Genomic DNA, 15576 nt, shown 5'->3' on the forward strand with positions numbered 1-15576 from the left:
TCCAAGTCATTAATATATATGACAAACAACAGAGGGCCCAGCACCGATCCCTGTGGCACACCACTGGTCACCGGCCTCCAATCTGAAAAACAACCCTCCACTACCACCCTCTGCCTCCTATCACCAAGCCAATTTTGTATCCAATTGTCTAGCTCACCCTGGATCCCATGTGTTCGAACCTTCTGGACCAGCTTACCATGCGGGACCTTGTCAAAGGCCTTGCTAAAGTCCATGTAGACAACGTCCATTGCCCTGCCCTCGTCAATCCTCTTGGTCACCTCCTCGAAAAACTCAATCAAATTCGTGAGACATGATTTCCCACACACAAAGCCATGCTGACTATCCCTAATCAGACCATGCCTTTCCAAATGCATATAAATCCTGTCTCTCAGAATCCCTTCCAATAACTTTCCCACCACTGATGTAAGGCTCACCGGCCTGTAGTTCCCTGGCTTATCCTTGCTGCCCTTCTTAAATAAAGGCACAACATTAGCTATCCTCCAGTCTTCCAGTACCTCACCCGTGGCTAACGATGATACAAAAATCTCTGCCAGGGCCCCAGCAATCTCCTCCCTTGCTTTCCATAGCATCCTAGGATACACCTGGTCAAGCCCTGGGGATTTATCCAGCCTAATGCGCTTCAAAACCTCCAACACCTCCTCCTTTGTAATGTTGATATGCTCCAGGATATCGCTGTTCCCTCCCTTGAACTCACTAGCTTCCATGACCTTCTCCACGGTAAATACAGACGAGAAGTATTCATTTAAGACCTTGCCCATTTCCCGTGGCTCCACACATAGATTACCACATTGATCCTTAAGGGCACCTACTCTCCCCCTAGCTACCCTTTTACTCTTAATATACTTATAGAATCTTTTAGGATTCTCCTTTATCTTATCTGCCAGGGAAATCTCATGGCCCCTTTTCGCTCTCCTAATTTCCCTCTTAAGTGCACTCCTACATCCCCTATACTCCTCGAGGGACTCGCTCGATCCCAGCTGCCTATACCTGACATATGCCTCCTTCTTTGTCCTGACCAGACCCTCAATTTCCCTCGTCAACCAAGGTTCCCTAAACCTGTCAGCCTTGCCCTTCCATCTAACAGGAACATGCCGGCCCTGAACTCTTCCTATCTCACTTTTAAAAGCCTCCCACTTGCCAGACGTCTGTTTACCTGTAAACAGCCTCTCCCATTCAACTTTTGAGAGTTCCTGTCTGATGCCATCGAAATTAGCCTTCCCCCAATTTAGGACTTCAACCTGAGGACCAGTCCTATCCTTTTCCATAACTATCTTGAAGCTAATAGAGTTATGGTCACTGGTCCCAAAGTGCTCTCCCACTGACACATCAACCACCTGCCCAGCCTCATTTCCTAAGAGGAGGTCGAGTGTAGCCCCTTCTCTAGTAGGGCCATCCACATACTGCTTCAGAAAACTATCCTGGACACACTTAAATTCTTCCCCATCTGATCCCTTAGCACTAAGGCAGTCCCAGTCAATATTAGGGAAGTTAAAATCACCTATTACATTTAGTCCTGGGGATTTATCACTCTTTAGTGCCATTATTTCCTTCATTACTGCTATTTTGCTTACGTTAATTTTGTTGTGTCCCTGTTCCTAATTCAATGTTCGTTTCCTTGTGATGTCCAGCATGCTAACCTCTTCCTCTACCATAAATATTGATGCAAAGTAATTATTCAATGTGACCGCCATTTCCTTATTTTCATCACAGTGATTATTGACAATGAAGCCGGCAGCTGACATCATCTGACTGCGTCAATATGCGCAGATGTGCAATTTGGTTCCTACCCTCTGCGCATGCGCTGCGTTTCGCAGTGCCAGGACTGGTTGGGGCATGTGCAGAAGACGTCGTCGTGTAACATGGGCAGTTGGTGGGGGATCTGGGGAGCGGGGAGAGCGCTGCCGAAGACCTTGCTGGTGGCGGGTGTGCTGTCCTCCTTCCCCCCGCCGCCCGCCCGCTCACTGCCCCCCGCCCACTCACCACACCCCCAACTGCTGGCTCACCCACCTGCCCGCTCCCTCCCCTCCGGCCATTGTGTGCTGCCATGTGTTTAGCTTGCCATCTTGTGATTATTTGAGCAGCACCATCTTTAATCCTGGCAGCTGCCTGACGTCACAGATTGTGACATTTTACTGGCACAGTCTGCATTTGCGCATGTGCTATTGCAGCGCCACCTAGCGGTTGCATTGTCAGCAAACGCAGCCAAACAGATATTGTCAATGAAAATAGGCTGCATTTGCTGACAACGCAACCACTCGGTGGCACTCCCGGCACTGCGGAACACAGCGCATGCGCAGAGGGTAGGAACCAATTTGCATATGTGCGCATATTGGCGCAGTTGGATGACGTCAGCTGCCGGCTGCGTTGTCAATAATCACTGTGTATCTGTTTTCAAGGGGCCAACATTGCTCCTGACCACACTCTTTTTCCTAATTTAAGTGTAAAAGTTTTCTGTGTTAGGTTTGGTGCGCTTTTTTCTTTTTGTAGCTCCTACTATCTGTTTTGTTTCCCATTCGACAGGATCTGTGCTATTTTCTGCATTTCTGTAAGCCTTCAATTTTAGTTGTATGTTGTCTCTCACCTCTATAGTTATCCATGGTGTCTGTTTTAAGTAGAACTCTTGCCCTTCCAGGGTATAAACTGGTTCTGTATCGAATTAAATTATTTTTTAAGCACCTCCCACTGATCTTCTGGCATTTTACCCATTAATATTTGCCCAGTTTACTTTGTCTCATCCCACTGAAGTCAGCCTTACCTAAACTTCCATATGGATTGGGATATGGTTTCTTAGTAGCTGTTTCACATCTGTTGTCTTCAAACACTACACTGAACTCGATTATATGATCGCTATTTGATAAATGTTTATGCACTATTCGGCTGTTAACTAAATCTGGCTCATTAGTAAAGATGATATCTTTTTTTTTTTAGAGATACTGCACTGAAACAGGCCCTTCGACCCATCGAGTCTGTGCCGACCATCAACCACCCATTTATACTAATCCTACACTAATTCCATATTCCTACCACATCCCCACCAGTCCCTCTATTTCCCTACCACCTACCTATCCTAGGGGGTAATTTATAATGGCCAATTTACCTGTCAACCTGCAAGTCTTTGGCATGTGGGAGGAAACCGGAGCACCCGGAGGAAACCCACGCAGACACAGGGAGAACTTACAAACTCCCCACAGGCAGGACCCAGAATTGAACCTGGGTCGCTGGAGCTGTGAGGCTGCGGTGCTAACCACTGCGCCACCCATGTTCTGTTCCCTTGTTGGTTCTAGGACATAACATTGCAGAAAATATTCTGGATGCACTCAAGGAATTCACTACCTTCCTGACATATGCTAGTCTGTTTATCCCAATCCATATAAAAGTTTAAATACCCCATTAAAACCACTCTACCTTTGTTACGTGCTTGTTTAATCTCAGCATTTATACAAGCTACTACTTCATAGCTACAACTCCTGCTAGTCTTTAATCCTTCTCTATTTCTTAATTCGACCCATAAAGTCTCCACAGCCTGTTGATGCCTCTCGCTATACCCTCTCTTACCATTGAAGTGATTTCATCCTTAATCATAAGGCTACGCCTCTACCATTTTCCTTATCTTTCCTGTAAACCTTATAACCTAAAACTCATTCAATTTGTTCCTTATACTCTATGCGTTTGTATAAAGAACGCTTATTTGGGCCACACAACCTAAATCTTTCTGCTCTACATTTTACTCACACATTTCCTATTTCTCTCTTGAGTTTAAATACTTTACATCTTTTAACTTTCCTTTTACCTGTAGTGCCTAAAGCACAATTTGACTGTTCCTTCACTGTCTTCCCTTTTTGTTTTTGAACTATTATCAATACTACCTTTTCTACCTGAGCCCTCCCCCCCATTTACTAGCTTAAAGTCCTTATGAGCGCCCTACATATCCTTTACTCTAGGATCCGGGTCCCAGCCCGGTTCAGATGGAGCCCGTTCCAACATTACAGCTCCTTCCTGTCCCAATACTGCTGCATGTCTCATGATAGGGAACGCCTCTTTCCCACACTACTCCTTCAGCCATGTGTTCACCTTCCTAAGCTACTTATCCCCATATCAATTTGTACATGGCTTAAGAAATAATCCAAAGATTATGACCCTAGAGGTCCTGTCCTTTAATTTAACTCCTAGTTCCTGGTACTCTCCAAACAGGATGTCTTGCCAACTCTACCTTATTCTGATGATCCCCACATGGATCACAATGACAGGATCCTCCCATTCCCTCTCCAATATCCTTTCAAGCTGTCTCATAATGTCCCTCACCCCAGCACCAGGTAGGCACCGTAACAGAGGCCTAGGCTAATGCCCTGGGGACATGGATTCAAATCCCACCACGGCAGCTGGTGGAATTTAAATTATATCAATTTAATTAATAAAATTTGGAATTGAAAGCTAGTCTCAGTAATGGTGCCATGAAACAATCATCAATTGTTGTAAAAACCCATCCGGTTCACTAATGTCCTTTAGGGAAGGAAATTTGCCATCCTTATCTGATCTGGCTTACATGTGACTCCAGGCCCACAGCAATGTGGCTGACTCTTAAATGCCCTCTGAAATGGTCTAGCAAGCCACTCAGTTGTCAAGGGCAATTAGGGATGGGCAACAAATGCTGGTCTTGCCAGCGATGCCCACATCCCATGAAATTTTTTAAAATGCAGGACTCGCGATCGGCTTACCAAGACTGCTATTTGTCCTAATTATTGAATTCCCTACAACTATCACATTACACTTCCACTCCACCACTGGACAGTCTCAAGCTCTAAGGTACCATGGCCCGCATTCTGGCTGTCCTTCAGACAGTCTTTATTCTTATCCACACACATAGCAAATAGATTGCACCTGTTGAATAGGATCAGTTTCGTGATTCCTCATTCTCTATCTCACCTGCGTTCAATTTACTCTGTACAGTATCAGCCACACCAACCCCATTTTTATTTTTTTTATTTTATTTATTTTATTTTTTTTTTTAGAGATACAGTACTGAAACAGACCCTTCGGCCCACCGAGTCTGTGCCGACCATCAACCTCTCATTTATACTAATCCTACAGTAATCCCATATTCCTACCACATCCTCACCTGTCCCTATATTTCCCTACCACCTACCTACACTAGGGGCAATTTATAATGGCCAATTTACCTATCAACCTGCAAGTCTTTTGGCTGTGAGAGGAAACCGGAGCACCCGGAGGAAACCCACGCAGACACAGGGAGAACTTGCAAACTCCGCACAGGCAGTACCCAGAACTGAACCCGGGTCGCTGGAGCGGTGAGGCTGCGGTGCTAACCACTGTGCCGCCCATTCTGAGCCTGTAACTCTCATCTCAGCCTACAGACCAGCGATTGAAACAGAGACCTTCCTCGTCTGTTTGCATGGGGAACACTCACTTCACAGAAGCAAGCCAGTAGCAGTAGTATCACACACAGAAATCCTGCTTTAAATCCAGACTCTGTCTGCCTGCGCAGAGGGCTGGTGACAGCCAATCACTGTACGCTGACTAACCAGCCAATAAACGCAGCCAGACATGGAGTGGGGCCATTACCTTGGCGATCGGCTGTGCCGGTGGAGGAATTACTGGCATCATCGGGCTGGAGGACTGAGCAGCAGCTGCCGTGACCTGGGTGGGCATGGCAGTTGGCACTGGAGTGGAGATGATGATGGGAGTTGGAGAGGCAGTGGGAGGAGCTTCTGGGAAGGCCGTTGGCTCGCTGGCTGAAGACACTGCCGCCACCTGCTGCATTCCTGCAGAGAAAGATTACCGGCACACCGGATAAGGAGCAGAGCAACTCCCCAGTCAAAACTAGACAACACTTAAACACACATTGGGTATACAGGTGCCTGGGGCCTTTTGGTACAGGGTCAAAGTCACTGATGGTGCAATTGGTATCCCGATATCACCATCCCTCCCTTCTGCAGCTGGTGCTTCACACGGGCTTTGGGAGAGTTCTGCTTTTCACGAGCTGCGCTCGCTCAGCGGCAGGATCTCAGCGAGGCCAATCCAACACGGGGAACTGACCTGAGTTAGATCCATTCCCTGGGTAAGCACAGGATAAACTCGCCATGGTGCTATCCCACTGTCACCCACCCACAAGCTTTGAAAACCCATTCTGCTATGACAGAGGAAAAGAAATTGATACCCTGGGCCCAGCTCAAAAAGCAACTCCCCTTTAGGAAAAACAGCTTTCTTCCCATTTCTGCTGACAGCATCATCCTTTTGTTGGGATACAGAGTTTATACGCACTGAGCATGCGCCATGACCTCTCCCGTGTCCCTCCTTCATGCAAGAGCCCAGAGACCATCTGTGGGTTATTCCTCCGCAGAGGGCATCACAGCCAAGCTCAATCCTGTGCAGTCGTTGGGCGGTGCTCACAAGAAGGAACCTGGCTGATTGATTGCTCCTCCGTGAAAGCGGTGGGGGTCTGAGACCCCACAGCTGCCGAGTTCGATTGGCTCAGCAGTGATCAGGACTGAAAGCTGGGACTTTGCTGGTACGGCCCGGGGGACCACGGCTGAGGGGAAATACTCCACTAATGTGAACCCCAGGTTACAAATTAAATCCTGAATCATTCATTACCATGCACCTGGACAACTTTAGCTACCTGTTTGCTTTCGACCTTTGCCCCTTGGCACTGAGGGCATCAGCTCCACTTCTTCCTGGGGCATCTGTGCGACTTTCTGCAGGAAGATCTTCTCCAGGGTCTGTGCCATCAACACGATGTCATCGCCGGGCTGCAAGAGAGGAGCGGGTTCAACAGGTCATGTGCATGGGGACTGATAGCGGAGTCAGGGTGCAAGGCTACGACATAAATTACAAGACACCTGCCACAAAATCTCTCATATTCGCTGCAAGAAGTGGGCTGTGGGGAGGGGAAACAATTTCATAGAATCATACAGCACAGGAGGTGGCCATTCGGCCCATCTTGCCTGTGCCAGCTCTTTGAAAGAGCTATCCAATCAGCCACATTCCCCCTATTCTTTCACCATAACCCTGTAAATTTTTCCTTTTTCAAGTATTTATCCAATTCCCTTTTGAAAGTTACTGTTGAATCTGCTTCCACCGCCCTGTCAGGCAGCGCGTTCCAGATCACAACAACTCACGTAAAACAAAATTCTCTTCATCTCCTCCTCTGCTTCTTTTGTCAATTACCTTAAATCTGTGTCCTCTTGTTACCGACCTTTCTGCCAGTGGAAACAGTTTCTCCTTATTTACTCTATCAAACCCCTAATAATTTTAAACATTTCTATTAAATCTTCCCGTAATTTTCTCTGCTCTAAGGACAACAATCACGGCTTCTCTGAACTCTAACTCTCCAGAATGTTAGAGAGATATGTACAACACAAGCTAGCGTGAAAAAAGAATGGGATGTTCTCGAACAGGCAGCGTGTCAGCAGCCGAAAGAGAAGGGCAGGTTCTCTGAGAAGGGTCCCTCCCTCATCAGATGGTGATGCACCCTGGCCCGCATTATTTGCCACTTACTTTAATCTGCTGAGAAATGCTCAGGAGGTGGTGGGACAGTTGCCACGGTTACAGCATTTACCTGGCCTGTCCCTTTAAGGCCATAACTTGGTTAGTCCAAGGGAAAGTGATCCAAGTTGTAACATCTTGAAGTCAATTAAATGCTAATCGTTGAATGAGGTTTCAATAGATTGGCAGAAGTTTGTAAATCCCCAGCTCCTTTTTTAAAAATTCATTATTGGGTTGTGGGCAAGGCCAGCATTTATTGCTCATCCCCAATTTCCCTGAACAAGGTGGTGGTGAGCTGCCTTCATGACAACTGAGTGGCTTGCTAGGCCATTACAGAGGGCAGTTAAAAGTCAAGACTACATTATTGTGGGTCTGGAGTCACATACAGGCCCAGGCCAGCAAGTTTCTTTTGTTAAACAACAGTAATGAACTAGATGGGTTTTTACGACAATCTGGTAGTTTCATGGTTACCATTACTGAGACTAGCTTTTTATTTCAGAGTTATTTAATTAACAAAATTTTAAATCCCTAGCTGCTGTGGTGGGATTTGAACTCATGTGTCCAGATCATTGGTCCAGAACACGACTAGTTAACTAACTTACTAGTCATGTAACATAACCACTATGCAACCACTCCTGTTCTTAGGAGAGGCCAGATTAAAATGGGTGGGGGTACATAAGCACATAGAAATAGGAGCAGGAGTAGGCCATTCAGCCCCTCAAGCCTGCCCCGCCATTCAATGAGATCATGGCTGATCTGTCCCAGGCCTCAACTCCTCTTTCGGGTCTGCTCCGCATAACCCTCGACTCCCCGAGATTTCAAAAATCTGTCTACCTCCTCCTTAAATACATTTAGTGACCCAGCCTCCACAACTCTCTGAGCTAGAGAATTCCAGAGATTCACCACCCTCTGAGAGAAGAAGTTCCTTTGCATCTCAGTTTTAAATGTGTGCCCCCTTATTCTGTAACTATGTCCCCTAGTTCAAGATTCCCCCACCAGTCGAAACAGATTCTCAACATCGACCCTGTCAAGACCCCTTAGGATCTTATATGTTTCAATAAGATCACCTCTCATTCTTCTAAACTTCAATGAATAAAGGCCTAACCTGTTTAGCCATTCTTGATAAGACAACCCCTTCATCCCAGGAATTAATCTAGTGAACTTTTTCTGAACTGCTTCCAATGCTAGTATATCCTTCCTTAAATACGGGGACCAAAACTGTACACAGTATTCCAGGTGTGGCCTCACCAACACCCTGTACAGTTGTAACAAGACTTCCCTATTTTTAAACTCTAACCCCCGAGCAATAAAGGCCAAAATTCCATTTGCCTTCCTAATTACTTGCTGCACCTGCATGCTAACTTTTTGTGTTTCATGTACAAGAACACCCAGATCCCTCTGCACTGCAGTATTTTGTAGTCTTTCTCCATCTAAATAATAATCTTCCTTTTTATTCTTCCTACCAAAGTGGATGACCTCACACTTTCCCACATTGAACTCCATCTGCCAAGTTTTTGCCCACTCATTTAACCTATCTATATCCCTTTGCAGATTCTTTGTGTCCTCATCACAACATGCCTTCCCACCTATTTTTGTATCGTCAGCAAATTTGGATACACTACACTCTGTCCCTTCCTCTAAGTCATTAATATAGATAGTAAATAGCTGAGGCCCTCGGACCGATCCTTGTGGCACCCACTAGTTATGGCTTCCCACCCTGAAAAAGACCCATTAATCCCAACTTTCAGCCTTCTGTGCATTAGCCAATCCTCAATCCATGCCAACACATTACCCCCAATACCCTGAGCTCTTATTTTATGCAATAACCTTTTATGTGGCACCTTATCGAAAGCCTTCTGAAAATCCAAATACACAACATCTACTGGTTCCCCTTTATCAACTTTGCTTGTTTGTCAAACATGATTTCCCTTTCATAAAACCATGTTGGCTCTGTTTGATTGCATTATGTTTTTCTAAATGTCCTGCTATTTCTTCCTTAATAATGGACTCTAGCATTTTCCCAATGACAGATGTTAAGCTAACTGGTCTATAGTTTCCTGCTTTCTTGAATAGGGGCGTCACATTAGCGGCTTTCCAATCCGCTGGTACCCTCCCGGAATCCAGCGAGTTTTGGTATATTACGACCAATGCCTCCACTATCTCTGCAGCCACTTCTTTTAAAACCCTTGGGTGCAGGCCATCAGGTCCTGGCGACTTGTCTGCCTTTAGTCCCATCAGTTTGTCCAGCACCGTTTCCCTCCTGATAGAGATTGTTACAAGTTCCTCTCTCCCATTTACACCTTGCTCATCTATTATTGTTGGGATGTTTATAGTGTCCTCTACTGTGAAGACCGATGAAAAATATTGGTTTAAATTACCTACCATTTCCCTTTTCAGAGAACATAGAACAGTACAGCACAGTGCAGGCCCTTCAGCCCACAATGTTGTGCCGACCCTTTAACCTACTCTAAAATCAAACTACCTACATACCCTTCATTCTACTATCATCCATGTACCTACCCAAGAGTCGCTTAAATGTCCCTAATGTATCTGCTTCTACTACCACCGCTGGCAGTGCATTCCACGCACCCACCACTCTCTGTGTAAAGAACCTACCTCTGACATCTCCCCGAAACCTTCCTCCAATCACCTTAAAATTATGCCCCCTGGTGATAGCCCTTTCCGCCCTGGGAAAAAGTCTCTGGCTATCCACTCTATCTATGCCTCTCATCATCTTGTACACCTCTATCAAGTCACCTCTCATCCTTCTTCGCTCCAATGAGAAAAGCCCTAGCTCCCTCAACCTTTCTTCACAAGACACAGTGGCGCAGTGGTTAGCACCGCAGCCTCACAGCTCCAGGGACCCGGGTTCGATTCTGGGTACTGCCTGTGCGGAGTTTGCAAGTTCTCCCTGTGTCTGCGTGGGTTTCCTCCGGGTGCTCCGGTTTCCTCCCACATGCCAAAGACTTGCAGGTTGATAGATTAATTGGCCATTATAAATTGCCCCTAGTATAGGTAGGTGGTAGGGAAATATATAGGGATAGGTGGGGATGTGGTAGGAATATGGGATTAGTGTAGGATTAGTATAAATGGGTGGTTGATGGTCGGCACAGACTCGGTGGGCCGAAGGGCCTGTTTCAGTGCTGTATCTCTAAACTAAACTAAACATGCCCTCCAGTCCAGACAGCATCCTGGTAAATCTCCTCTGCACCCTCTCTAAAGCTTTTCCCTGTTATTAATTTCCCGTCTCATTCTCTAAGGGTCCCACACTTACTTTAGCTACTCTCTTCATTTTTATATACCCGTAGAAGCTCTTACAGTTTGTACTTATATTTCTTGCCAATTTACTCTCAGAATCAATTTTCTTCATTAGTTTTTTTAGTCATCCACTGCTGGTTTCTAAAATAATCCCAATCCTCTGGCCTACCACTAGTTTCCGCCACTTTGTACGCCTTTGTTTTTGATTTGATATTCTCCTTAACTTCCTTTGTTATCCATGGGTGGTTTATCCTTCTCATCGAGTCCTTCCTTCTGACTGGAATAAATATTTGCTGAGTGTTATGAAATACCTGCTTAAAAGTCTGCCACTGCTCATCTACTGACTTCCCCGTAGTCTATTTTCCCAGCCTGCTTTAGACAACTCTTTCTTCATACCTCTGTAATTGCCCTTGTTTAAGTTGAAGACACTGGTTTGAGACCAGAGCTGCTCACCCTTAAACTGAATTTGAAATTCTACCATGTTATGATCGCTTCCCCCTAGAGGATCCCTAACTACGAGATCTCTTATTAATCCCACCTCATTACACAATACCAAATCTAAAATAGCCTGTTCCTGGGTAGGTTCTGCAACGTATTGTTCAAAGAAACAATCCCTGATGCACTCTACAAATTTGTCTTCCATGTTGCCCTTGCCAAGTTAATCTGTCCAGTCTATATGCACATTAAAATCACCCATGATAATTGCAGTGCCCTTCTTACACACCTCCATTATTTCCATTATTAGGGTAGGGTGATTGACAGGAAGGGCATGGGATGAGAGGCGGTTTGACCGACAGGAAATGTGAACATATATAAAGACTTGATATTGTGGATGCATTACCTTGTTGTAGATGTAGCAGTTGGTAAACATAGTGTTAAAATCCTGCATGCATTCACTCGCACTCCAGTAATAGTTGTTCTCTAACCTTTTCTTTATTGTCCCCATGTCCATGGGCTGCTTGATAATTTTATGATAATCCTGCAAGTAAGATTATTCAGGAAATGATTTAAAGTCCTACGAGAAAACTGCATATATTTCTTGCACGTGAATACATTACCCTCATAACCTCGCTCCCATGAGCCTCATGTCTGCCTGCTGGCCTTCCACCCTCCACCCATCCGTCCACTAATCTTACACCATAGAGTTATACAGAACAGAAACAGGCCCTTTGGCCCATCGTGTCCGTGCTGGCCATCAAGCCTATCTATTCTAATCCCATTTTCCAGCACTTGGCCCATCGCCCTGATGCTATGGCGTTTCAAGTGCTCATCTAAATACTTCTTAAATGTTGTGAGGGTTCCTGCCTCTACTACCCCTTCACACAGTGCGTTCCAGATTCCAACCACCCTCTGGGTGAAATTTTTTTTCCTCAACTCCCCTCTAAACCTCCTGCCCCTTACCTTAAATCTATGCCCCCTGGTTATTGACAGCTCCACTAAGGGAAAAAGTTTCTTCCCATCTACCCAATCAAAGCCCCTCATAATTTTGTATACCTCAATCAGGTCTCCCCTCAACTTTCTTTGCTTTAAGGAAAACAATCCTAGCCTATCCAGTCTCTCTTCATAGCTGAAATGCTCCAGCCCAGGCAACATCCTGGTGAATCTCCTCTGCACCCTCTCCAGTGCAATCACATCCTTCCTATAGTGTGGTGACCAGAACAGTACACAGTACTCCAGCTGTGGCCGAACTAGCATTTTATACAGCTCCATCAAAACCTCCCTGCTTTTTTATTCTATGCCTCAGCTAATAAAGGCAATTAACCCATATGCCCTCCTAACCACCTTATCTACCTGTGCTGCTGCCTTCAGTGATCTATAGACAAGTACACCAAGGTCCCTCTGATTCTTTGTACCTCATAGGGTCCTACCATCCATTGTATATTCCCTTGCCTTGTTAGTCCTCCCAAAATGCATCACATCACACTTCTCAGGATTAAATCCCATTTGCCACTGCTCCGCCCATCTTACTAGCCCATCTATATCATCCTGTAATCTAAGGCTTTCTGCCTCACTATTTACGGCACCACCAATTTTCCTGTCATCTGCAAACTTACTGATCATACCTCCTATATTCACGTCTAAATCATTAATGTAGACGACAAACAGCAAGGGTCCCAGCACCGATCCCTGCGGTACACCACTGGCCACAGGCTTCCACTCGCAAAAACAACCCTCAACCATCACCCTCTGCCTCCTGCCACTAAGCCAATTTTGGATCCAATTTGCCAAATTGCCCTGGATCCCATGGGCTCGTACCTTCTTGACCAATCTCCCATGCGGGACCTTATCAAAAGCCTTACTGAAGTCCATGTAGACTACATCAACTGCTTTACTCTCATCTACATACCTAGTTACCTCCTCAAAAAATTCAATCAAATTTGTTAGACACGATCTCCCCCTGACAAAGCCACGCTGACTATCCTTGATTAATCCCTGCCTCTCCAAGTGGAGATTAATCCTGTCCCTCAGAATTTTTTCCAATGGTTTCCCTAACACTGATGTTAGACTCACCGGCCTGTAATTACCTGGTTTATCCCTACTACCTTTCTTGAACAATGGTACCACACTCGCTGTCCTCCAGTCCCCAGCCACTTCTCCTGTGGCCAGAGAGGATTTGAAAATTTGTGTCAGAGCCCCTGCAATTTCCTCCCTTGCCTCACATAGCAGCCTGGGATACATCTCATCTGGGCCTGGGCATTTATCTACTTTTAAGCCCGCTAAAACCACTAATATCTCCTCCCTTTCAATGCTAATATGTTCAAGTATATCATAATCCCCCTCCCGATCTCTAAACCTACATCGTCCTTCTCCACAATGAACACAGATGAAAGTAATCATTTAAAACCTCACCTACATCCTCCGGCTCCACACACAGATTGCCACTTTGGTCCCTAATGGGCCCTACTCTTTCCCTGGTTATCCTATTACCCTTAATATACTTATAAAACGCCTTGGGATTTTCCTTTATCTTGCCCGCCAGTGTTTGTTCATGCCTCTTCGCTCTCCTAATTACTTTTTTAAGTATCCCCCCACACTTTCTATACTCCTCTAGGGCCTCTGCTGTTTTCAGCCCTCTGAATCTGCCATAAGCTTCCTTTTTTTCCTGATCCAATCCTCTAGATCCCTTGACATCTACAGTTCCCTGGACTTATTGGTCCTACCCTCCACCTTTACGGGAACATGTTGGCTCTGAACTCTCGCTATTTCCTTTTTGAATGACTCCCACTGGTCTTATGTAGACTTTTCTACAAGTAGCTGCTCCCATTCCACTTTGGCCAGATCCTGTTTTATCATATTGAAATCGGCATTCCCCCAATCCAATTCCTTTATTTTCTCCTTTTCCATAACTACCTTAAATCTTAGAGTTATGGTCACTATCCCCAAAATGCTCCCCCACTGACACGTCTACCACTTGTCCGGCTTCATTCCCTAAGATTAGGTCCAGTACCGCCCCTTCTCTTGTCGGACTTTCTACGTGCTGGCTCAAAAAGGTCTCCTGGATGCACTTTAAGACTTCTGCCCCCTTGCAGCCTTTTGAACTAAGACTATCCCAGTTAATACTGGGGAAATTGAAATCCCCTACTATTATTACCCTATTATTTTTACAGCTCTGAGATTTGCCTACATATCTGCTCCCCTATCTCTCCCTAACTGTTTGGAGGCCTGTAGTACACTCCCAGCAAAGTGATTGCCCCCTTTTTTTGTTTTTAAGTTCTACCCATATGGCCTTATTTGAGGAATCTTCTCAGATATCATCCCTCCTTACTGCAATAATTGACTCCTTGATCAACAGTGCAATGCCACCTCCTTTTTTACACCACTCCCCAACCCCCTCCCACCACCCCCCCCCCACCTTAAGATTCTATACCCTGGAATATTAAGCTGCCAGTCCTGCCCTTCCCTCAACCATGTCTCTGTGATAGCAATATCATATTCCCATGTGTTAATCAAAGCCCTCAATTCATTTGCCTTACTTGTAAGACTCCTTGCATTAAAATAGATGCAATCCAGCCTTGCATTATTCGCTTGTGTCTTAACAGGTCTATATTTTCTCTGCCTTCCAGACTGACTTAGTTTCTCTTCTATATTTGGCTGTGCATCACCCCCGACTGTACCTCCACTCTGTATCCCATACCCCTGCCAGATTAGTTTAAACCGACCCCCCAACAGCACTAGCAAACCTCCCTGCAAGGATGTTGGTCCCGTTCCAGTTCAGGTGCAACCCGTCCAACTTGTACAGGTCCCACCTTCACCAGAAACAGACCCAGTGATCCAGGAAACGAAAGCCCGCTCTCCTGCACTATCTTTTCAGCCACGCAGAAATCAGCTTCCCAGAAACGCACTAGTCTCACTATTATCCGCATAAATGGCCCACCTCGTACAGCTACTTTAACAAAGACAGTCCAAACTCTCAAACCAATTACTATTGGTTCAGTTATCTCACCTCTCTCTGGAACTGAGAGTATCCTTACACAGAGCAACAACTGTCTGACCACATGATGCTCAGTTTAAATCCAATGGACACAAAACCAAAATTAAGTAGCCGTCCCAGCCCTGACCCTGATTACTACATATTCCGAATTATGTACAGATAGCATTATCAACTCAAACACAAAAGCAAAATACTTCGTACGCTGGAAATCTGAAACAAAGAGAGAAAATGCTGGAAACACTCAGCAGGTCAGGCAGCAAATGTGGACAGAAAAGCAGAGTTAACGTTTCAGGTCAATCAACAACCTCCTCGATGGGGTAGGAGTTTCCAATACTATTCCTCAGCTCACGTGATTTTACATT

The 15576-nt window shown here is 45.5% G+C and overlaps 1 protein-coding gene across 6 annotated transcripts in view; it reads right to left on the reverse strand.

The window, feature by feature from the left end:
- The window catches only part of LOC137347545 (bromodomain-containing protein 3-like), a 78468-nt gene that overhangs the window by 50046 nt on the left and 12846 nt on the right, over positions 1–15576 (reverse strand). For 5 of the 6 annotated variants that reach the window (XM_068012014.1, XM_068012013.1, XM_068012009.1 and 2 more), the window contains exons 3-5: positions 11624–11761; positions 6659–6788; positions 5602–5801 (exon numbers count right to left, since the gene is read on the reverse strand). In XM_068012014.1, coding sequence (XP_067868115.1) covers positions 5602–5801; positions 6659–6788; positions 11624–11761 — 468 coding nt within the window. The remainder of the gene's footprint in view (positions 1–5601; positions 5802–6658; positions 6789–11623; positions 11762–15576) is intronic. The other variant, XM_068012015.1, reaches the window with a different exon arrangement.

Source organism: Heterodontus francisci, chromosome 32, assembly GCF_036365525.1.
Source record: "Heterodontus francisci isolate sHetFra1 chromosome 32, sHetFra1.hap1, whole genome shotgun sequence".
Classification (NCBI taxonomy): Eukaryota; Metazoa; Chordata; class Chondrichthyes; order Heterodontiformes; family Heterodontidae; genus Heterodontus; species Heterodontus francisci.